At 32.5% G+C, this 24,810-nt stretch overlaps 1 protein-coding gene across 1 annotated transcript in view; it reads right to left on the bottom strand.

Moving 5' to 3' along the window:
- The window catches only part of dpr12 (defective proboscis extension response 12), a 231,958-nt gene that overhangs the window by 50,350 nt on the left and 156,798 nt on the right, over positions 1–24,810 (bottom strand). The window contains exons 3-4 of the mRNA XM_015334504.2: positions 21,494–21,699; positions 16,363–16,524 (exon numbers count right to left, since the gene is read on the bottom strand). Of these exons, the coding sequence (XP_015189990.1) occupies positions 16,363–16,524; positions 21,494–21,699 (368 nt within the window). The remainder of the gene's footprint in view (positions 1–16,362; positions 16,525–21,493; positions 21,700–24,810) is intronic.

Below are 24,810 nucleotides of genomic sequence, written 5' to 3'. Positions count from 1 at the left end.
TTACGAGGCAGAGGGAGAGAGAGAGAGAGAGACCCTTCAAGGCGTTTAACGAACTAGTTACGGAGGAAGTTCGTTGACAAATACTCGGACAGGAGAAACCATCGCTATTCCGATAGTCAGTTACGAATATTCTCCAATGGAATGTATATTATTATAAGACAATGCCATTATTTAACTGAATGGAATGAAAGTTTGAAAGGCCTCTCGTTATACCTTTAAAGATGTCTTCTACCGAAACGAACAATAAATAATGTTTTAAGTAAAGAAACGACCTCGTTTTAATTAATACCGTTAAATCCATTCATTTTTATATGAATAAATAAATTAATTAATTCGTTTCCTTGTTTTTTCTAGAAACCGACATTGCGTTCATTGGGAATCCAAGGAAGTAGTAAAAAAACATTAAAAAATAAGGCTCTAACTTTTTTCACGAAAAATCTATTTTTTTTTCTTCTTCTATTATATAATATAATCTCTTATAGTAGGGAAAAAATGTCGATTTAGTTTTCGAGCTTGGTTTTTATATCGTGTTTAAAGAAAATAATGTCGACCTAGGAAAAATCTTTGACATTAAATCGTGCGCTTCGAAACGAGGCCATTTAGTTATATCATGATCACGAAGATATTATTTACAAGGCTGTCCGAAGCACGCGATGCGGACTAATCCTCTAATTCACGACGCACTTTCCATTCGCCTACTACTACGCGGTGTTATCGAGCTCCATTGCTCTCAGCGAACAATAGCTATTCTACAGATCAATATTCCACCGTCGGAATTTAATAATCCAATCCTGCCAGTTGCTGACGTCCAAAGGCCGATTAGTAGTGCTTTTGGTGGTGAGTTCGGGGTGTTGGCGTTGATTTCGTGAAAAGATGGAAAAGAGAAACCACACCCCCAAACGTCTAACAAAATGTTCCTTTAATATCGAGATTTATACGATGACTCTTCGAAAAATCTTGTTCCTTTTCGTAATTCTATTACAATATATCATTTTTTTTCTTTCAATAGCATGACATATATTTTTTGTTCTTTTAATTCAATTTATGTAACTCTTTCGATTTTTGTCACAAATCGGACTGATTCGTTTGTCCGATCTACGACAAAAGATTTTTAAATCAAACGATAACAATATTTTCAATAACGGACAAACGCAAATGCATATGTTATATTAAACTTCATAAACTTAATTGATTTTTTCAATTCGCATGCGAAAATCGTTACGATTTAACGTGTTTGTCAGAAACAATACCTATTGTACATACGTCCTACATATGTCAATTTTTCAAGTTTTATCATTAAAACTTTTTGAAATTGTACAGTTGAGAAAATAAGAATATTTTGTCCTTCTCTCTCCCTCTCTATTTCCTTGTCATAATTATTATATAACACTGATATAACAAGGGTCGATGAAAATTTGGTACGCTTATCTACGAAATTACTTTGAAGAGATGTCCCTGGAGACTACGTCGATGATTCATGAGTACCCGTATTTAAACCGTGTCGTGAACATTGTTCGATGTAATGGAAATAGGAATATCTCAAGCGTTGATATCGTAAGTACCTCTTATGTATATATGTTCAATATACATGCATATACATACATACATACATACATACATACGTGTTAGAAAACAAAGCATCCATTCAACTGTGTGACAAGTTCACTTCTTTTCTATCTTCATACGAATCCTTCTCTTTTCGTTCGTTTTATCTGGAATCCGTTTGCGAGTACGATAAAGCCTCCTCAAAGACTACGCAGGCTTCTTCGTTGAATCTTACTGCACATTTTTGAGAAAAAGAAAGAGAGAGAGAGAAATGGTGAAAGACGATCAATGTGTTGAAGAGATCTTCGAGGTCGCACCACCTTTAGTAAGTAAGTATACTTACTTTCATAGTACTAAGAAATTCTGTGCGCGTGCTGAGTGAGTATTAGAAGAAGAAGAAGAAGAAGAAGAAGAAGAAGAAGAAGAAGAAGGAAAAAGGAATAAGGGATAGAAAAGTCACATTGAAAGAAGCTTTCTTTTAGTAACACTCATGGGTACTGAAGAGGTAACAAACTAGAGGTCGGTACGTGGTTTTAACTTTGCGTTTATTTTTTGACGAAAAAAACTACTGACTCGGTCACGTTAAAAGTATACTACTGCTTACGAAACTGTTTCTTTCTTTCTTTCTCTCTCTCTCTCTCTCTCTCTCTATCTCTTATTTAAAAAGACAGAAGGTGTTGGTATTATCACACCCGTCGTATCTACTTCGTTCACGAACGAAATCGATTTTATCGGAGTCCCAGGGAGACATCGGTGCCATCGTGCACGGAAAAACAGAAACAACTGCTATGTAAGTTGGAGAAACAGTAAGAGTATGAGAAAAGGATCAAGAAAAAGGAAAACAGAGGTGAAGGAAGAAGAAGAAGAAGAAAAAGTGGAACTAGGCTGAACTGTTGGGTCGCAAAAGGGTAGATGGGCTGTTCAGAACTGAGTGAGTAAGAAAGTGAGAGAGAGAGAAAAAAGAAGAAAAAAGAACGACAGAGATAGAGAAATGCAAGAGTCCCTCGACCTCTCTCGGATGAAACGCGGATTGCACGCGAGTCTCCGAGCTCCTGAATCCTACATACGCGTATATAGATATCTATAAATATGTGTAAGTGTGGGTAATATCTGCTGTTTGTTGCCATATCATACATAGTATACATGTATGTATACATATATATATATATATATATATATATATATATATATATATATATATATATATATACATATAAGAACATACGTACATACTTGCATGGAGACATATGAGACTACGTAGCTGATACGTGTCATTCTTTCTTTTTCTCCTATTTCTTTTTGCAAGATATAGGAGCACGTAGCAACGCTATCGTTCTTCTAGAATCCTACCGAAAAACTGATTTCCACCGTAGGGGGAGCGATATTTTTTATGGTCGCGAGTAAGGTTCAGCCGGTGTAGGAAGTGGCTATAAAATCCGACGGGTGACTCGTTCTTTCTTCGTAGTCTAGGTTGGATCGATTTATTCGTTTTTCCTTTGGTAAGACAGAAATGGAGAAAGGAGAGAAAGAAGGAAAGGATATAGAGGTATCTTTTCGAGTTGGAAGCTGGATGAAAGTTCGTTCGTTCGTTCTTCGTGGGAAAAGGAAAAAAAATGTTGAGAAAATCGATCCACGTCTTCCTTTTCTCTTCTCTTCTTTTCTCCTTTTCGTTCGTTTGATCGTTTCGAAACAGCTAAACATCGTAGGTACGCGCGAGTTTTTAATGGCGTTTCTTTTCGTCTCTCTGTAGAACGTTCAACGTGGCACGACGAGAACGATGTGTAATTTGTTGCTAGCGAACTCCTTGAAAAAGAACCAACTTGGGAGACTTTGGTAAAGCGAAAAGAGAAATACCTACGTATATATATATATATACATATGTGTTCGGTAAACTTAGTTGGGTGTAGTGTTCTATACACATACACATGTATATATATACCCTTATCGTGTATAGGAAAAGAGAGAAAGGAGAGAGAGAGGAAAAAATTCCAAGTGTAGCCGATCCAATTATATCCAGGCGCGACTCAACGTCGACTTTTTGAGAAAAGAAATGAACGGTCTCCTTTCTGAAAATACGAAAACAAGCGATCCAAAAGCCAGCAGTCTACTAGCTCGGTTTGCGGTCTTTGCAGAGACGAAAGTTTCATCAACGTTGCGGATACACGCACGTGTATCCTTGAATCTGTGTGTGTGTGCACGTGTCAGCTTGGAAAATGAAAACGAAGGAAAGAGATGAGGCGATAGCTCGATGCTAGTAGAAGTGTGTCTACCGAAAGACAGTGTAAGAGAAAGCAAAGGAGTGTAGAAACTGATGCGAGAATCGAGGGGTGGGAACGAACATTTCTGGGGTAAGGTGAAATAGAGATAGGGAGACACGCGTTTGAGCCTCAAATACGTCTGAGGTATTTTGAGTCCTTTGAAGCTACGACGAAAGCATCTCTCGGGGTAAAATAAATATATATATATAGAAAAGTTCAGAGAAACTGAGAGAGAGAGAGAGAGAGAGAGAGAGAGAGGGGAAAAGGTAAAGACATTCGACCTGGCATATGTATTATCATATGCTTTCATCTGTATTGGAGTTCAAAGAAAGTAAAGAACAGAAATGGGTAAGGTCCATTCGATTTTGTGTTTAGAGATCACAAAAATTCTTTTTCTTTTATTTTTATTCCTACTACTTGTATTTCTATCTCGTGGCTCAAACTTTTAGCTATTTGTTTTTGAATTCTGCTTCCTTCCTTCCTTACTTCTTTCTATTCGCCACTTTAATCGAATTTTTTCTATGCTCTTTTCTTTTTCCTTCTACCTTTGTCCCTATCCAGTTCCGTAACATAAAATATGTAAAAAGGTAAATACAATAAATGAACTTGAAACAGACGTTCGTGTCCGGTAAACGTAGAAAAAAAGTTCGAAACGGGTAGTTTTTTAGAAACCTACCGAGAACTTATAATTTTATAATGATAACGCTTGATCCTGTCACGTGTGAGATGAATTTTATTATCCTCTGAAATTTCGAAACTAGCCACAGTATATAAGATGTCTCCAATTGAAAATGGTTATTTAAATATTTTCTTTGCTTTTGATATGAAAAATATTTCAGACATACTTTGATTGCTATATCATGAATATATCAAACACAATTTTCTTATAAGTTCAATTTATTTAGAGTGAATGAATTAAAATACCAAAAATATGATAAAAATGAAAGAAAATGGATACCCTTTTCTAGCTGAAACTCCCTATATATTAATAATATAATATATACAGACATTAATGCATTATTATAAGTTTATTATTTTGGTTATTTTAACTTTGTTAAATAAATACTAAAGTAATGCTTGCTATATCAAATATTTCATTAATCCTCTTACCTTCTTTTTTTTAATTTTTGTTATTTACTAATAGATATTAAATATCTCGGTGTTTGATGAATACGTAATAATCGAGGTTAATATCAGTGTATTATCTTCTGATGGCTCTTCAACAATTTTCCTCAAAGTTTGATATAAAAGTATTACGAAATTAAAGGCGCTCTTAATTACAACGTAATGAGGTAGCACCGGTCCAGTGAAGCCACCCGTCCACCGTAGATTAGTTCGAAAGCTTTTTTCTTTTTTTCCCAGTGCACTGAGCAGCCTGTAGCATCTTTAAAAAGTAATTCAAGGAGAGATTATAAAGGACTTTGTAGGTTATTGGATTTCAACTTGAGATCTTTCGTGTCCATCTTTCTAAATCGGGCCAAGACGAGATAGAAAGATAGATAGAGACATATAGATAGATAGATTGATAGATAGATAGATAAGTAGATAGATGGCTGACTGAATATGTGCAGGTGTATGTTGCATACATATATATATATATATATAGAAGATGAAATGAAGACGATTAAGGATACCTTAGAACTTGGAAAATTTCAGTCTGCATTAATGATCATGGAATACGATCCGGTCGTTATTGTTTTATGACCGCGAGCTAATATTCCTTGGCAACTCGATGAACAACTGGTAATTTCATTATGACAGCGTGAAACGTGTCGGACACCTTACGTTATTCGATGTTGCTTGAGGCAATCATTTTACGACTATACCTTCGATCTAAGGTCGTAGGCATAATAATACTATTAACTTTATTTAACAGATGTTCCGGAATATTTTACTAAATCTTTTGATCATATCGCAAAGTTCCTTTTTCTCTTTGTATACTTATTTTATATTTTTTCCAATTATGAAAACAGATTTTACTTAATGAATAATGCTTTCATTACTTTCTTTTTCCTTTTTCCTTGTTCTCTTTCTCTTGTTTATTTTTTCATTTAATCTTTGAATTTAATTTCTAATTAATCTACTTAAACGAAGATACCTACAGCAAGTCTTTTATTAGATTCGAGAGAGATTGTATTTCCTATTTAATTTTGTTTAATAACGTTAAAAATATTTCTTCGTTTAATTAAAAGAAAATAATGGAAAATATTGAATGGGAAAGGTAAATTATAATGAAGAAATATCATTTGTTTATTTGTATCAATTTTGTTAGAAAAATAATTAATTATAATTTATTGATAAATAGATGAATGAGATAACTGTAATAGGAATATATCCATATAATCGATCGTGTTGCATCTCTTGCAAGATTATAGTATGCGCCCATAAGCAACATCGCAATGTCGTACATTATTGTTTTACGAGGATGAGCTAATATCCCTTGGCAACAGGAGGTATACATAACTGCTGATAATTTCGTTACGAGACGACGAAATACTTGGACGTACTTGATAATATCAACGACACATTTAATCGAAATTAATTGAGATTGCATTTCGAAATTGATATTTAAAATGAGAATATATATATATATATATTATTTCTTTTGAATAAAAACAGTTTTAAATCAGTTGTACAATAACAAACAATTTGTTTCTTCGTACAATTAAATAACAAAAATGAAAATAAAACTTATATATTTACTGATATTATTCAAATGCAAATGAATAATAGTAAGTTCGCGTTTATATCGACACGTAAAGTTTTCTTTAAAACGGCAAAGAAGATTTTTTGATAAGAACGTTAGTCGGGCGTACGGAAAAGGGAAGAGAAAAGTTTTAAATTGGTAGGAAGCATGAAAGATCACTAGCACGATTCAACCTACTATCTCAGGTTTATTCCATCTACCTGTCTCGTATTTTTTAACCTCCGTCTATCACCTCTGTTCTTTGTAATTAAGTTAGGGATACATTTAATCGGTACGCGTTTCACGTTTTATATTTAATTATTGGACGGAGTGAGTTGTTCAAAGCCATTCATTCTGTATCCTTCGTACAAGACCATTGTCCGAACTAATTTCGAGATATCGGACTATTTTTTCTTCACTTCCTTTGTAGTTTCATTTATCTAACTTTCAATTATCCTAACCGAATATTTATAAATATTCATATTATATAAATTCATACTAAATAATTTGAAAATTATGAATATTTCGATTTTTTTTCTTCACAATTTAGATATCTCCAAGTTCAATTAAATGAATCTGTAATTAAGATGATAATTTAAATATACATTTAGTAGAAATATTCAATCTGAAAAGTTTTCGAATTCCAATAAAATTCCTTTCGCTTTCTTTTAATTCGATTATTCGTTTTTTTGTCTTTTTTTTTTACTTTCTCCTTGTTAAAGAATATATCAAGAAAATTAAGTATTTCGTTTTCTCAACAGTAGAAAGAGAAAAGATACGTAGAAATAAAGCAAGAGGGAGAAAGAAAAGGGGCAAGCGTTAGTATTGCTGTCATATCAAACAGTTCTGTACTGATAAAATCAGTTATCGTGGTATAATACTTAACTACTTTCTGTAACTGTAAAATGGTAAAACTTTGTTCATTCTGGGAGCACCAGCTTTTAAAGATACATCCTTTAATCAACGTTTATGTGTTTCGTACCGATATACTTCTAATTGTAAGTACTATTTTATTACAAAAATATACAATATACATCTGTATATATATAATATTTGAGTTATAATGTATTATATAGTAATTCATATATAAATGTGTTATAATAAATATGTGTGTAAATAAATATATAATTTCATATGATGAAATATAATTATATGAATATATATATATATATCTGAGTTGCTAAAAATAAAAGGGATCCAAGTAACATTTTTAGATATTTCCTAGTTCGTAGTTATGCAATTATCTCAAATTTTAAAAGTAATGTTACTCGTACAGTTTTGTACATTGTCTGGTGTGTAGTTATCCACTTATCTTAAATTGAAAAAAATGTTACTCGTTTTCAGCTACTCATTTATAAAAGTGTATTATATATATATACTTCTATCCAATCTATCTAAAAAGTATTCAAAGAAACAAAAAAAAAAAACAAAAAACAATAAAAAAAAAGAGAAAAATGTGAAGTCGTAGAAAATAGAATTTCACTTTTGTTTTGTTCGTATTTCCTTTTCATACACGTGTTACGCTCGTATGTCGTGTACATACTGAGTTTTGCATTGTTGTTGAACAAAGAAATAATAGACGAATCAATAAATGTATCTAGAGAAAAAAGGAAGAAAAAGATAGAAATAAAGATAAAACAAGAGAGAGAAAGGAAATAGGAAGGAACAGTCATAGGACAGCAGAGACATTCTTACAGATTTACCGATAAAGTCGTTCCCCCATCACTATGATGAACGTCGTTTTCCTCTTTTCTACATTATAAGGAGATTTCTTTTACTCGAGATAAAATTGGATACATTAGTCGCAATAGATATTCTTTGGTAGTAAAAAAAGTAAAAGTAAAAGAAAAAGAAAAAGATAAAAAATAATAAAATAAAGAAATCTTACCTTTGTCGTGATTCTACGTACAAAAGGAAAACACGCGAAATCAAACTCTGACGAGGAGACGAAGAGGCCTTTAAAATCTCGTTTTACTCCATGACTTTTAAACTTCAAGCAAAGTTCAAACTTATCCCCAGTTTCAACCCTCGAAAGCTTAACGAGTCCTTATCTACGGTGATACCGTATACTTTGATACGGAGAACGCGAGACTACGTCGAAGGAGACTGCTCCTTTTCTACGTGGTACCATAAGCGATCCAATTTCCAGGCACAAGCATCTCATAGCTTTACCGTACCTGCTACTGGTTGGTGGTCGTGTTTGGATAAACATCGAGACGAGCTTTAAACGATTTAAACGAATCTCTACGATTACTGCCAAATTTTACCCTTCTCTCTTTCTCTCTTTCTCTTTTTTTTTCTTTTTCTTTTTCTCTCTAACGCACACATACTCTTTTATTTCATTGTTTAAATTTTCAAATTTTTTTTCATCGAATAAATAAATAAATAAATAAATAAATAAATAAATAAATAAATAAATAAATAAATAAATGAATAAATAAATGAATGAATACGTCAAAAAAATTGATAGAATTAAATATTGGATCAGTTTGTATAAACAAACTTTGCAGTAACGAATAATATAAAAAAAACAGTACAGAGTTGCGATACGGTAGTTGAAAATAGGAAAAAAAAAGATTAATTGTATAAAAATAAAATAAAGAAAGAAATAAAGGGTACAAAAAATAGTGACGAACGATCGTAACGTTTCTTGAATCGTATGTCTTAATTCACTCGACGAGATTGAATTCTCGATGGTGGTAAGTTACACGTTCTTTTCATTTTATATCTAAGAATTATAAGTTTTATTTTTTTTTGAAATTCTCGTGAAGGCTTTTTCTTCTCTTTCTTCTTCTTTCTCGAGCTTTATAACCACACTTCGTTTCGTGGAATTTACAAACTAAATGAAGAATGGTCTTACCGGGTTTGTGTTATTTCTATTCTTTTAGAGTCATTTCTGTTTTGCAAAATTAAAAATTTCATTTAGGTTTAGGACGAAGGCAGGTAGTTAAAAGCGAATAGAACGTAGCCATGTCGAGAAAATATACATGTCAGGTTTTCTTTCCTTTTTTTTCTCTCTCTCTCTTTTTCTTTCTGTTTGTTGCTGCACGTAACAAACATCGTTCTGCCACATAATTTTCTGTATTCATGAAAAAAAAAAGGAAAAAAAAAAGAAAAAGAAGAAGAAGAAAAAAAATTCTTGCTTTTCTTCATAGAAAGTTTTTAAAAAAGTACCAAGCGCACATCTTTACTTTCTTAGTATCGACACAAAGACGCATCTTAAGAGAATCTTATTTCTTTTAAAAAGAAAAACTTGTGTGTTTGGTTCTTTATTTTTTTTTATCCTCTTCCATCTCCTTTTTTCTATCTTTTCTACTTCGTCTTTTTATTTTTTTTTTTTGTATTCTTTTCTTCCATCTCCTTCTCCTCCACTTCTCCTAACAACTCTTTATTTTACAAACAATGTAACGTACACGTTTGTTTTATTTTTGTGATTAGATTGTTATTTTTGTGAGGAGACAACGTCGTCACGTGACTAAAAAAAATGCAATTTTTTTCCTTTTTTTTTTTACATTGACTCAATATTATTATATTTTTGAGAGATAGCTTTGGATATAAATGTATATGTATACATATAAATGTATGTATGCGGGGACGTATAAAATCGTATAATACGGTTTTGCAATGACTACGCTAAAGCGCTCTTTATGGAATTTACGATAGCCGCTTAGCTTTGTCTCACCGAATCGCTTTTTATTTCAACGAGAAGTTGAACATTCTCGAAACCGTTATCATGGCGTCGAAGAAAAATAAAATAGTAAATGACGTGTGGTGCTATTGTATTTCATCGTTCGTTCGATCGTGTAAAATCTTCTCGTAAATAATAAAAATGATAGAATGCTTTTAGAAATAGCGACGGCAAATTAGCGAGAATGATCGTTTAAAAGAATTATTTCCAACAAAAATAATAAAGAAAAAAAGAAAACAGAGGAAGTAATACGATTTAATACAAAGCGGAATGTTGTTGATTGTAAATATTAACATTTTCGTGAAAATTGAATCGATTGTTTAATTAAAAAAAAAAAAAAAAAAAATCACAACCAAAAGGATTAATCAATTTCAAAGAGAACACAATTATCATTTTTTGTGTGTAAAAAGCAAAATATCGTTTGCGAGAAAATTTCATGCTATTAATTTTTTGGTCTTGTAACAACATTTGTATGTACGTTAACGCAAACGTTGTTTCAGAGTCGAATGGGATGGAGGGGGGGGGAGGAGGAAGGAAAAAAGAATTAAAATATAAAATAAAAAAGAAAGATGTTTTGTGCGTAAAATAAACTGGTAGTAGTAATAGTAGTAGTAGTAGTAGCGAATGTGCATTTATAAAAATTGTTTGTGAAAAAAAGGATGTACGTTACGTGTACGATGAGTTCCGTTTTGATTATTTCCTCGTTAACGAAGGCATTAGTTTTGCTGGTGAATATTCTCGGCTACTTGTTTGCGTTTGCAACATCGCCCTGCTTGTATTCCCCTCGTCGGCGATTGGAATTCTATTCTTTTTTCCTCTTTTTTCCTATTTTTGTTTTGTTTTATCACTTCTTCGATCAAATTTAATTATGCAAAAATATTCGTACAAAAAAAGAAAAAAGAAAAAATAATTTTTACGAATTTGTTAATCGATTTATTATAGATAGTAGGTAATCGATGAACATTGTAATTATCATTTATGTAAAATATACATATACGCATTACAAATCTACGTATGAGAAAAGGATTGAGTACTTAATGGTCGTGTAACATAACACCTTTATAACGAAGATATCATTATTCATATTTTTAGTCGTCGTTATCCATTCGACGCGTAAAGTTTACATAGTAAACTTTAATGCAAAATGTTCTTCTGGTAGAATCGAGAGTTTGAAAATAGAATATCGATTGAAACGAGAACACGCTCGTCGATTTAAAAATCTCTCTCTCTCTCTCTTTCTTTCTCTCTTACTCTCTCTCCCTCTGTCTAACTTTTATTCTTTCTCTTTATTTTTTGCATAGAAGAGGAACTTTTTTGTTCCTTCTTTTAAAATTCTTTCTAGCCTTTGACGAGGCATTCTCCCTTCGTTGTGTCACGAACGTAACCCGAGGCGACGAGTTCCCAATTACTCTAAAGGTTTCCATTATTCCATTTTCAATTAGGTTTAATCGTTAGTACATACGTTCGGTTTCATGCACCAAGAAAAACGTTCAGTACGATAATATATTCACTGTTCTTAATTATTACAGATGTATGTTCCTCTTGTATTCTCGCAATGCTAAAAAGCAATTAGAATTATCGAGTTTCTTTATTTTTTTTTCGCAACTTTATCCAAAAGGCGTTCAAGTAAATAGTTTGATTAAACGGAATCGAAGGATGCTGGAGAAAGACTTTGTCGATGTTAATCAAATTTGTTTCTAAAGTATTGTATATTTATTTTATATCAAGTTTATATGCATCCAATTTTTATTTGAGATATATATTTTTTTTCTTCTTTCATAATATTATATTTTATCGGACGGTCATTTCTGCAAACGAGAGAATCGTCGTTATCTTCATACAATTAATATTTATATTGCAAATTCATTTTATCGTTGAGAAGATAAATGAAAATACTAAATGTTAAAAAAAATGTAATAAATGAATTCGAAATTGTTATAAGAAATAATTTATCAAAAATGATATTTTAAATGTATGTGTGTATGTGGGTTTATAGTAACCCTTATGTGTCTTCAGGTTTTTATATTGATGATTTTCATTAAATTATAATTAGTTTCGAAATATATATTTAAAAAAAATTGTTCAACATTATAAGAATAAATTATTATTTATTAAAAATGATTTATTTTTTTTAAGGAGTACTACAAATATATAAAAATTATTAATAAGATATTTTTATTATTTGTAAGTGATTTACAAATAAATTATCGATAAAGGGTTAAAAATAGCTCTTTTATTGTTAGATTAAATTTAGTTGAATTAGATAATATTATTAAAGAACAAATTGAGTTTACTTGGAAATACGATATTAGAGAGATTGAGGTTTAAAATGGGGTTATAGAATGTGTACGAAAAAGGGGGTGAAATTTATGAAAAGTCAACTAATCCTCGGTGAAATGATTTTGGCTCTATCGATTTTTCTCTTGTTTCCCGTGGCCTGTAACGGACGACGACCTCTCGGCTATCCTGCGGACCGCTGAGACTCTCCACCGACATAATGAACTGTCGCGAATTGCACTTTGTAAATGCAGCTATGCGTCACGTAGACAGATGTACATGCATAACAATTAAACGGTACAGTTACGGGTCGCTCTCTCGCACTCGAGTACACCCGATGTTACCAGCCCCATACTTTTGACGTTTTTCGAGCGTTTTGCTTTAACATTTCATTGTTTAACCGTTGGTTCACGAAACGTTTAGGTATATTTACGTAACGTTGATATAAGCGAGGAAATTTCAATTTCATCGATTTGTTTGAATTCCTGTGGTTCTTCGCGTCAACGTTTTTCCTTTGACAACTATTCAACAACTTTCATTATTTTCTAGTTAAATAATTGCTGTTTTTTTTCTAACTCCCATTCCCGCTTTCCCCTTCCCCTCTCGACTATCTCGCCGCAATGAAGATAATAAAAAAAAAAAAGAAAATACGAAAAAGAAGTAAAGAGATTTGAATCTTTCTTTCTTTCTTTACTTCATTCTCATGTTTCCTTTTTTTTTTTTTTTTATCGAGCGATAGCAGAACAAATTTGAACGTTTTATCGTTCGCGATACATCGAGAGAGAACGATATTCTCAAATAGTGCCAAATAATAGATAATTTTATTCTTGGCGTACGAGTTGCATCGTATTGTCGAGAATGCTTACACAGATATATACCGTTAACTTTCATCGCTATTTCGAATCTTTTACTAGATATCTAAGAAACATGATATAACTATATTATATTATCTTTTATTACTAAGAAAAAAGAAACTAATATATACAATTTATAATAACGTGTTTCGATATTCTTATATATATATATATATAAATAAATAACTGGATGTTTGTATAACAAGAACGAAAGATCTTTAACTATCCTATAACTTTGAGTAAAAGTTTTAATCAACTTTTGTAAATATATATAAGTATATACGTATATATAATATATAAAAGAGTTATGGTAATAGGAATTTGCGATATATATGTTACTATAATACTCATAACAAAAATATTTTTTCAAGCTTATTGAGAACAAAATTATATCAGATTATTGATACAAAATTAATTTGAAAGAAAAACATTTTAATAATCAGCATTTAAACTGTATCTATCTATATATATATATAAATATAATAAAAAATAATATAATAAATTTATCTAATAAAACACTTTATTTGTTTATCTATCATCTTTGAATGTATATATATAGTTTCAAATACATGATTAAAAAAGTTAGAATTTTGTTGAAAAAGAATTTAAAAGTTATATTTATATAAATGTATTTACACTTGGACGGATATTTTATTATGATACATTATAATTTTTCGTGAAATAGAGTAAATATTAGGTTTACTGTATAATTCTGTTCGTTTAAACGAATATTGGTTCAATTTTTCGTCTATAGGAATAAGACGCTCACACTGATAAGTAGTCAATAATTATAATAGTAATTATATTATTCAATAAAGTTTATAAAAGGTATAAAAGATATTTTATTTTATTCTAAAAACGGACTGAATTTTACGGTAGAATGAGATAATATAAAATATATAATATAAGATAGTATCGCGATGAGAGGAAATACAAGGTTTACATGAAAATATAAAAGGACAGTTTCGAAGTAGTACTCAATAATAGAATATTTTATGAAAAATCTCTAATAAACTGGACAAAAAATTAGTTTAAAAATTATAGTAAAAATTTATTCATAGATAAAGAGAGAATAATTTACTCAGAAGGTAGTACTAGGTACGAATGGTATATCTTCACCCCTCAGTCGCCTTTGTTCATAAACATCTATTTCTTTGGCAATATATTTCGTTTCTAACCACCTTAATCTGTCCTGTATCCCTCGCAGTAATTTGTTAGGATGGTTTTCGATTTCTCATTGTCATCTACATTTTTGGGTTGTCTAATAAACATTTTAGGTGTGACGAAATAAAAACGTTACAAATATTTTATAAGTAGGATTAAACTGGGTGTATGTTAACCTCGCACCTCTACACTAAACCCAATCCTACATGTATATATATGTATATTTGTTTCCACGTATGGCTATCGCATTCGGCACTCTATCTTAATTGATACAATTTGAAAGTGATAGTTTTTGTTAGCTACCCCCCATCCCAAGATCATATCGGAGCCCTTTGATATATATGGTAACAATATTATAATAAATAAATCCTAAATTATCTTACTCTTGAAACTGTGAATTTGTCTCCTTCTCTCGAAACTTAATTTTTTGAAAGTTTCACTTCTAACACGTGTGATTTGAACACATGGTTTTTTATATTCTATGTATTTATTTTATGTATTATATTTGCGAAATAAAGAATTTAATGCTAATTTTTCAATAAAATAAAAACATTTTTAAACATAAAAGATATGGCATGTTTTGTAAAAAAAAATACACCATACTTGCTATTATATTTTCAATAAGCATCGCATAAAGAGGAGACCGAGAATAGAAAAAACTGTATAGCTATATTCTGTCTCATTCTCTCGCAGGCTCAATCCTATATGTTTGTCTCTTTTTCTCTTCTTATTTAGTGTCGTGGCCTCACTACATCATCACGTTTCATTTTTTTCAAATCACCCCTATTTTAAAGAAGTTTTCACTTCAAAAAGGTCAATATTTATAAGTGAACTTGCTTGTTTCATAAATATTAAAAATATTATCCTCTCTTTTTTAGATATTATTGGAACGAAAATGTAACGATAGAAAATATAGAATGATAGATAAAGAAAGAGAGAAAGAGAGAGAGAGAGAGAGAGAGTGAAAACCTCGATTTTCTTTTTGTAGTATCCTTTTTCTTTAAGCTCAGCGCCATTATCCTTACATGGAAAAATGCATGTCATATGCCTATATAGAATATGCACATTTACAAGGAAAAGGAAAGTACGATCTTTTCGAAAAGTTCTACTCGAGTACTGAGCTTAGACGTTCGCGGCCTTTGCATTCCAGCTTTCTGTACAATTTGATTTACGTTTCACTTTAATCCGTTGAGTGTCACAGGTCTTTCTTACGTATTTCTCTCTCTCTCTCTATTTTTCGATGCTCTCGAAACAGCATCTTGTGATACTTTTCCTTGATATGCGCGTTACTTTATACAGCCTGAAAACACACCTAACAGAAGTAAAAATCTACCTAGAGATGCGAGTACTAACTCTTGTCTTACTTTTTCATTTTTTTTGTTTCTTTATTCTCTTTCTCTCGTTTTTTTCCCGTTCGAAAACACATATACAAATGTTCATTCTTTTTTTTTTTTCATTTTGTTGTTGTTACTTTCTGAAACATCGTTTTAATTCGTTAAAATATTCTATTAGTTATTATCTTTTAATTAAATAGATAAAAAAGGTGTGTTTGTCTTATCTTATCTGTTAGAAAATTAATATCTTTTTTTAAGGATCTATTTTTTTTGCTATACAAAATAAAACGAGCTTTGTTAATAGAAAATAGGTAATAAAATTCTTTATTAACAAGGTACATCTCTTTCTTTTTCTTTTCTTTTGTTATTTGATATCACTTTTAAGAATTTCGAATGGATCGAAATTAGAGAGAAAGAGAGAGAGAGAGAGAGAGAGAGAGAAATCGGTTTTTCTTTTTGTATGGTTTTTTGTTTAAATGACTTGGGATGTTAGTTGAAAATAAAACCTGGTAATAATATCCCTTTCGTAAAATTACCAGTGGGTGTGAACACTTACCTGACACTCGTAGGTCCCATTGTCTCTTTCTTGGACGTATTTGATTTGAAGAGTCCAATCGTCCGAACCTTCGGCGTGTAACACTTGAAACCGCTCGTCGTTCGTGTAAGTTGACGTCGAGCTCGTTAAAACGTGAAAGTCTCGACGACGAATCCACGAGATCTGTAACACGATCGTTTTACTTGGATTACTTCGATGTTTTATTTCTATTCTATGTAACATGTGTCCTCCTCGTCAAGAGGAACACGTAAAAACATAAAAACATATAAAATAATAGAAATAATAGAATTAACAATAAAATAATAGAAAACGTGTCATGTTAGATCATTTTAAAGATGTAAACAAGTTCTTGAAAAGATTTATCCTAATCTCCGATATTGTTTATGATCTTGAATTTATCTTTAAAGGTAAATTAATTTTTATCATTTTAATTTAACCAACGATCGAAAACTCACGTGTTATACGTGAGTAATTTTATTAGATTTTAACAAAAGATTTATTTAATATCATTTATTATCGTAATTACAAGAGGTCTACTTAAAATGTATTTTTCTTCCCGTTGTCTCCTTTAGTGATGTAATTTACGGTAAACTGAAAGACCGCCAATTGCTTTGTGTTAGAGCGTATCCCGTTAATTATACATAAAGGACGAATAATCGCAAATAGAATTTTCGAGTGTATACGCGATACAACGTTGAATCCCCCAAAGTGCTTTACGGAATTTGCAAGACGAAAGGGAGCGAAAGCCCGAAAACCACGAATATATACACAGAGAGGTACGTATCTAAGCTCGTCTATCGTCGATTTCATATCCTATGTACATTCATTTCGTCGAAACGAACTTGTAAGACAATTTTGAAGAAAAGACTACGACGATGATACCCCAGCACGAACGGGAAAATTGTGATAGTAGGAAATGTAATCCGGGTCTCTAAGGAATGTCAGAAATTCACCTTCTTCTCTTCTTTTTTTCCCTTTTATGTACAACTTCCCTTGCTTTCTTTCTTTCTTTCTTTCTTTCACCCGCCCTCCGCGCTTCTTCTTCCTTCTCTCTTTCTCCTTCTATCTTTCTTCTTGCTCATGACTCTGTATTCTTCCTTTTTGTTTCTACTCCCCTACCGTTTTAAGATTATTGCGAAAAGAGAATGCATAAAACATAAAGCATAAACCGACGAAAGCCAATCACGGTCGTCGCGTTTCGACGTCGTTTTCCTGACATAAAGCATGCCAAGGGCTGAATTCTCGGATTACTCATAATAATATGTATTTGTATAGCGCTTATCGTGGTACCTAGTTATCTATATCATTTTCCAAATATCGATCTTGTACCGAAATATACACACACACATGCATTTATATATACATATAGGAATATAAAATACTTATGATATTACATGTATCTGTATTTATACGATAGACGTTTTACTTTACAACCTTTTCGTTTATCGACGGGTTAGAACATAGACGTTTCTCCGATACGATCGGACTGTTTATGGTGCTAAACTTTTACTCGAGTAACGAACAGAATTATCGATCTTCTTCTTTTTCTTTACGTTTTTTTTTTCTTTCTTTTCCCTTATAAAATCTATCCGTCTGGTCTCGAATAAATCAGATTCTGGTCCAAATTATGAAGGAAGATTTTGAACGGGAAGACAACTTAATCCACTCGACGAAGGCCGCTGGTGGTGCCCATTGAAAACTCTCAGGTCAAGCATCAACTTGCCCGTACTTTTCAATAGATTTCCCGTTGCTTTCGAAGAATCTTCTTTCGTGTTCTGCAAAAGGACTTCCTTACTCGTTTGAAGTTTTTTACGATAGACTGAGTTTAACCGGAAACGTTCGACGTGTTTTTCCTTGACTTAAAACTTCTTATCCTCTTTCCCTTTCTCCTTTTCCTCCTTCCTCCCCATCACTATTGCCCTTTTCTTTTCTTTCTATCATTTCTAGACCAGTACTGATGGTGTCCATCTTTTGGTGACATTTGTTCTGCCAACTCTTGTTGATGTCAATGAATGTTCAAGATGAAAGCTCGCCCGTAAAATAAATTCTTGTCAACTTCAATCGAGCTTTCTTTTTTCCTTTGGAATCGAACAGATCGACATTCTATGGTACCCTTCTATTCTACTTGCTTTTTATAAGTGGATAACTTTGGAAAAAAAAATGAAAATTATTGAAACTTTGATATAGTGTTTGATTTACGACAAATTATTTTCCCTTATGATAAATGTTTTTAATTTATTCGTGACATGTCTATCGTTGTATTTAATTTTATCCTTTAATGAAGATGTACTCGTGAAACATCATAAACTAACACAAAGAGCTTCTACTTGAATTATTAATTTACAAATTTCATTTTGATAATGATCTAATACTGATGACGATATCGTAATTGGAAGCAGGTATGTAATAGTTCCAAGTGTTTATCATGCACACGTGTACACACATGTATACATACGAACATGAACATGCATACGCATAACATTGATTTTATCGGGATAGAATAGAATTACGTGGAACATTTACATATATCCATATGTAAATCACATTTAGTTAAAGAAAACCAAACGTTATAATGAATTAAGTTTTCAATCTACTTTTTTGAATAAAAAGGAATTACTCTACATCATATTTAAATGTGGTCTGAAAAATCATACGACTGTATTATGAAGATTTTACATTGTAGACTTTGAAATCATTATTCATATATGTACTGATAATTAAGATAATGGACTAGCAATAAATGAAAAATTTGTAAAAGTTTTATTTGATGGTTTATTTATTAATATTGTTATAGTAAATTTAATATAATATAAAAATTTGAAAATTATTCATTTTTGTTCAATTTTTGAAAACAGTTCGCAATCATAATTATCGGTACATGCATACATGTAATTAATATTTCGTTACGGTCGAATGTATCAATGGAAGAGAATTAACTAGGATGAAACGAAAATAATTAGCCGCTGGACATAAAGTGTATTTAATTAAAAAATTGAGAGAAACTTTTTGATACAACGTAAGTAATAACGATATGATTTTTTGTACTTATTATAATTATATTAGAAAGAGTATTTGGTCTGCATTGAAGATGAAAAAAAAAAGAAAAAAATATCAATATATTGTAAATTTAATTGACTTATAACAACAAGTTTGCTTTTCAATTTATTTTCTTTGAATATAAATATATATTTCTTTTTATTATAACAGTTATATGCGACTTTTATGATATATTCATACAATAGAAGAATCGTATTTATTATTGAGGGATTAAATTAATACTATTATCATAGAAAAAAATATCGATAAGTAGAAAAACTGTGAAAAATATATAAATATTATTTTTAGATAATTCCTTTGAAACAGATTAATAAAAATTGATCTCGAAAGAAAATCTTTCGACTCGATGGGAAAAAAACAAACAATAAAAAATCTATGATAAAAAAATATCATAAAATAATTGGAAAAAAAAGAGCAACGTTCTAGCAAGGCGTTCTTTATGCTTCTTTTTCTCTGTCTCTCTTTCTCTCTTTCTCTCTTTTTCTCTCTCGTTCTTTTTTGTTCACCGTTCCTTGTGGTCGCGCGCGAAAATATTTACAGTGTCAGATTAAAATGGGCGGCAGGGTGAAACGCAAACGTCACGCACAAACGGAGTTGAGCGGGCCTCCTTTGCTTATCTTGGCAGTGCACTCGAGTTTCGCCGGAATCAAGATCCACCTTGAATAACGTTCAACGGGGACGGAACATAAACAAAGTGAACGCGAGAGAGCGAGAGTGAAAGAGACCGACAGACAGAAAGAGAGAGAGGGAGAGAGAGAGAGAGAGAGATCGACTGTTGGAATGGAATTCTCGTTGGTGGTTGCGTTTGCGAGCGTAAATTCCAAGTTTCGTGGTTCCATTCGAACCTAGTGAGAATGAGAAAGAGAAGAGAGGGAGATGAAGGGGGGAGGTAGGGAAGAGAGAAAATCGACTATGTTGTTGTTGTTGCTGCTGCGAAATGCTATCGAAACATGCGAGATCTCAACGTTGGTTAGTCGTTAATCAAGCCTTTTGCGATCGTTAACGCGTTAATGGAGTTACGCGAAGGGTGTTCGGGGAAATACGAGCAACGCGTAGACCTTCGGGGATGGCACACTAGTGTGTCACTAGCTTCTCTATAAACATGGCAATAAAATTAACGCTCGTAAAGGGATTAGGACACGTTCCTCTATAGGTAGATGGAAAGAGAAGGAGGAGGAGTAGAAGGAGGTGGTGGTGGATAACGCCAGAGACGGAAGCGAAGCCTCACAATGGCTCGGCACGCACGGACAATGGACCACTCGGATAACCCAAATCTGTCGGCCGATTCGCATCGCTCGCTGCAGGATGTTGCTGGTATTCTGCTGCTGCTTCTACTGCTGCTGCTGTTGTTGCTGGTAATGGTGATGATGGTGTTGTTATTGTTGTTGCTGCTGTTGCTGCTACTGTTACTGCTGCTGCTACTGCTGCTGCTGCTGCTCGATTCGTTGCCAAGAAAGCCGGAGCGTCTGGGTCGTGAAACTACAAGAAGATTCGAGACTCTCTGGGGATCTGGAAAGAGGGCTGCGTCTGCCTTTTCCTCTCTTCTACTTTGGAATAAGAAAAGACGTGTTTCTCGGCTCATTCCTCCTCCTCCTCCTCCTCCTCCTTCTCCTTCTACATACTTTTTTTTCTTTTTCTTTCTTCTCGTTTCTTCTTTTTGATATCCAAGTGTAGTAGATACTAGCGTATCTACGTACGTACAGCTATGTATAGCTAGCTAGCTATGTGTACGTACACGTGTATCCTCTCATACATATATATTATATATTTAGGTAGGGTCAATTGGTAATATAGCTCTTCGAGTTAGTAACGTTGGAAAAGTAAACTTTTTTTCTCGACTTTTTTTGTGTTTTCTCCTCTTTTTTAACTTTTTTCTTTTCTTTTTTTGTTGCTGTTGTTTCTCTTATCTTATTTGATACAGTCTAACGCGTTTGCGTAATCGTTGTACAGATTATTAGAGGAAAATTAGTATGATATGGTAGGATTATATGTTAAAGGGAAATATTTTCGTACAACACAAAGATGAAATCAATGTTATTTTCAATGATATAGGTACACGAAATAGTTTCCTTACCTCGGCATCCGAGACGGTTCTGTCTGCCGAATTGCGAACTTTGCAGTGCAAGAAAGCCGTGCCACCCAATTGTACTGTGACGTTCGATACAGTGTTGTTGTCGTTCGCATCGTTGATTCTTTGTAGTTCATCTAAATTGCTCAACCACAGTGCTCGCCAGTCTGACGGTATGTTGTAAGGTATACGCCGATCTGAAATGAAAAGACCTGATGGTGGAATAATATTAATATCTTTTTTCAAAGTAGTCCTGTTTTAAATGTTAAAAAAAGAAAAAGAAAACTAAAAATAATGGATAATATAATAGAAAAAGGTTGATTCAAATAAAATACGATTTTAATATACGCGTGTAAGATGTTACGAGATATAGTATCGGAAACGATATATTCAAGGTGGATGGTGTATCGCTTCAAATTTTAACCTTTTCTTTCTCAATCTTTCTTTTGTTATAGTGACAACGTTGCCTGGGGTATGAATACTCTAGCTGAAGAAAAAGTGCGACGATTTGTAACGGGACGTATGCATATTCGTTCGAGTGTTACGTAAGACGAGATTCGTGAAATACAGCGATCGGAAATAGAAGAACGGGTTGTTCAATTCATTGCATTGAAAAAAAAAACAAGAATAGATGTGTCACAATGGAATACAAATAAAAAAAAATAAAAGGAATCGTTTATATCCTTAAAAGAAAAAAGAAATCCAATTTTTTCAATGAACGAAATTATCGATAGTTCTTTGATCGTTTTGTTTTTTTTTTAATTTTACTTCTTCTATTTTATTTGTCAAAGTAACAATAAAACTGATTATAAATTTTTAAAAAAGTAGCAATATAATTCAAAAATAGGAAGAAACATATTCGTTACTTTTATAAATCTTTCCTTTTGAGAAACGGAATCCTTATCGTGGTAGTGATTCTACGTGTTGCAAACAAAATGTTATTCTATCGCTAGCAAAACTACTTCTACATACACATACCTACAGTTACATTTATATCTATATACAGGGTGTACCAAACTTAGATGATCAAATTGCGAGGGTTTAATTTGGGTGCATGTAAAAAAAAAGGATAAAAATGTTCTGCAAAGTTTGTCAGAAAACACATTGTTACAGAGTTATAAACAAATTGTGTATATGTGAAATGTGTAACGAGGAATTTTCCATTAGAACATACGAACCGAGGTCGAGTATTATTTCGTTTGAAAAACATCGGAGATTAATTTTCATTTATTAACCATTTTTTTTTCATATCCACGATGTTGCACGAAGATAATCTTAAAAATTATTTAGGATTGGAAAAAGGTTACAATTGTAGAAGTTAAAAAATGTACTGTTCCATTTAAAATGGACGACAATGATTTTTCAATCTGTTAAGCGACTACACGCGAGAAAAAATTGTCCTAATAACCCAATTATATATAGAGTCCCTTCGATTGTAAAAACTACTTTCTTATTTGAAACAATTTATCCTATTACTAAGATTGTAGAAATAATTCAGTTGGTCGATCTTCGCTGACTCACCCTGTATATGACAAACATACCTATATACACAACCAATATAGGTGGTATAAATTTTTGAGGAATCCAACGTATCCTGTGGCATCGGCTAGGTGATTTAGGATGTTTGCTTTCGACGCCGAATTACTATTCGAGGAAACTCAGGGAGTAGGTTCGCGTTGGAGAAACGTTTCTCTCTCTCTCCCTCTCTCTCTCTTTAGTTCTGACCTCATTTAAATAATCCATAGATACGTAACCGCAATACATGTCTATTAGCCTGTTTTTAAAGGGCCATGAAGGGAACGATAAACTATATCGATTTTTTAAAACGTACCTACTTTTACTCGAAACTTTATTTTTCTATATTATTTATTTTTCTTTTTTCTTTCGTTTTAACTTTACTTTTCTTTTACGTCCATTATTATCATTTAATAAATCAGAACATATTTTTTAAAGGATACACTGTTTGAACTCGTGAAGTATCTAAAAACGAGAGGACCATTAACGAACATAGCACGGATATGTAGTAACATCAGTGACGATGATTCGAACATGTCACAAGTCTCAAGCGCGTATCATGGTACATGTATACGCATGTGTATTTGTATATGCGTGTATGGATGTATATATGTTTCGTGCGAACACGATTCGGTTGGACACGAAATGTTCCAACTTCCGTTTCTCGACATATTTTACAAGGACGTAACAACGATGAAATGAGAATTTTTGTTAGTTCAATGAAACTGACTAAATGGAATCGATGATACGTAAATATATACTTGTGATATACATATTATATGTATTACATAGTTTTCGAAGAATCTATGTCTTTTTCTTTATACCTCCCTCTTTCTCTTTCTTTCTTTCTCTATCGAATATCTTGTATCTAGATAAGTAAGTTAACCATGTAACGTAAATCTTAATGAAATCTCGTAAATTCGTAGAAGTTTCGTTTCGCATGAATGGTCGAATTTGATCGAATTGGATTCTGGTAGCGTAGGATAGATAGAAAGATAGATAGATAGGTAATTGGCGTACGTCGCGTTTCTCGTCACGGCACGTTGCCACGTCGATTTAACATAACCGTCTGGTTCGATAAATCTTCGGAACGTTTGACGCGTCTCTCTCTATACGACAGAAAATCGCGTGCTAGTAGAAACAGGTAAAGAGAAAGAGAAAGAGAAAGAGATAGAGAAAGAAAATGTAAGAAAGAAAGAAACAAACAAAAAAGGTAGAAAGAAAGAGATAAAGAAAGAAAAAGAAAGATCGACTCTAATGCATTCGACGATGTACGTGGAATAAAATCCGCGCACGGTCGCACGGATATATAGTAAAGAGTTGGAAAGGGATGAATGGTTGTAAGAGTGGGATGAGGTGGAGTTTAGTAGGTGGAAGTCTTGACGCAGTTGGTGCATCGATTCAACGCAGAAATTTCTTCGTGTAGCAGCAACGAAGCGACGACGGCTGGCACGTCCCTTTCTCTTTCTCACGCTTTGCAAGCCCTTTTTTAACTCGTTCACAATCGGCAACGACCATCTAGGAGTTCGTTGCTTCGCTTGCTTGCGTGCGTCTCGTCTTGAATTCGATTGGCACTGGAAAACTTTTCGCACTGGGTGCACGTCAAGGCGTTTGTTTGCGAATAAACAGACCAATGAATCGGGTTTCACCGTACTCTGTAACGAGATCTGAATGCGTTCTATTCAAATTTCTTTTCTCTTCCTTTTTTTCTCCTCTCTCTCTCTCTTTCTATCTATCTATTTCTCTTTTGGTTTTTAATTTCCTTTTCCATTTTTTCTTTTTATTTTCCTTTCCTTTTTTTTTTTTAA

This window comes from Polistes dominula, unplaced genomic scaffold (genome assembly GCF_049000335.1).
Source record: "Polistes dominula isolate Pdom_NZ unplaced genomic scaffold, Pdom_raw_medaka contig_31, whole genome shotgun sequence".
In the NCBI taxonomy this organism is placed as follows: domain Eukaryota; kingdom Metazoa; phylum Arthropoda; class Insecta; order Hymenoptera; family Vespidae; genus Polistes; species Polistes dominula.
The sequence above is the reverse complement of the archived record's forward strand: the minus strand, read 5'-3'. Positions and strand labels throughout refer to the sequence as shown.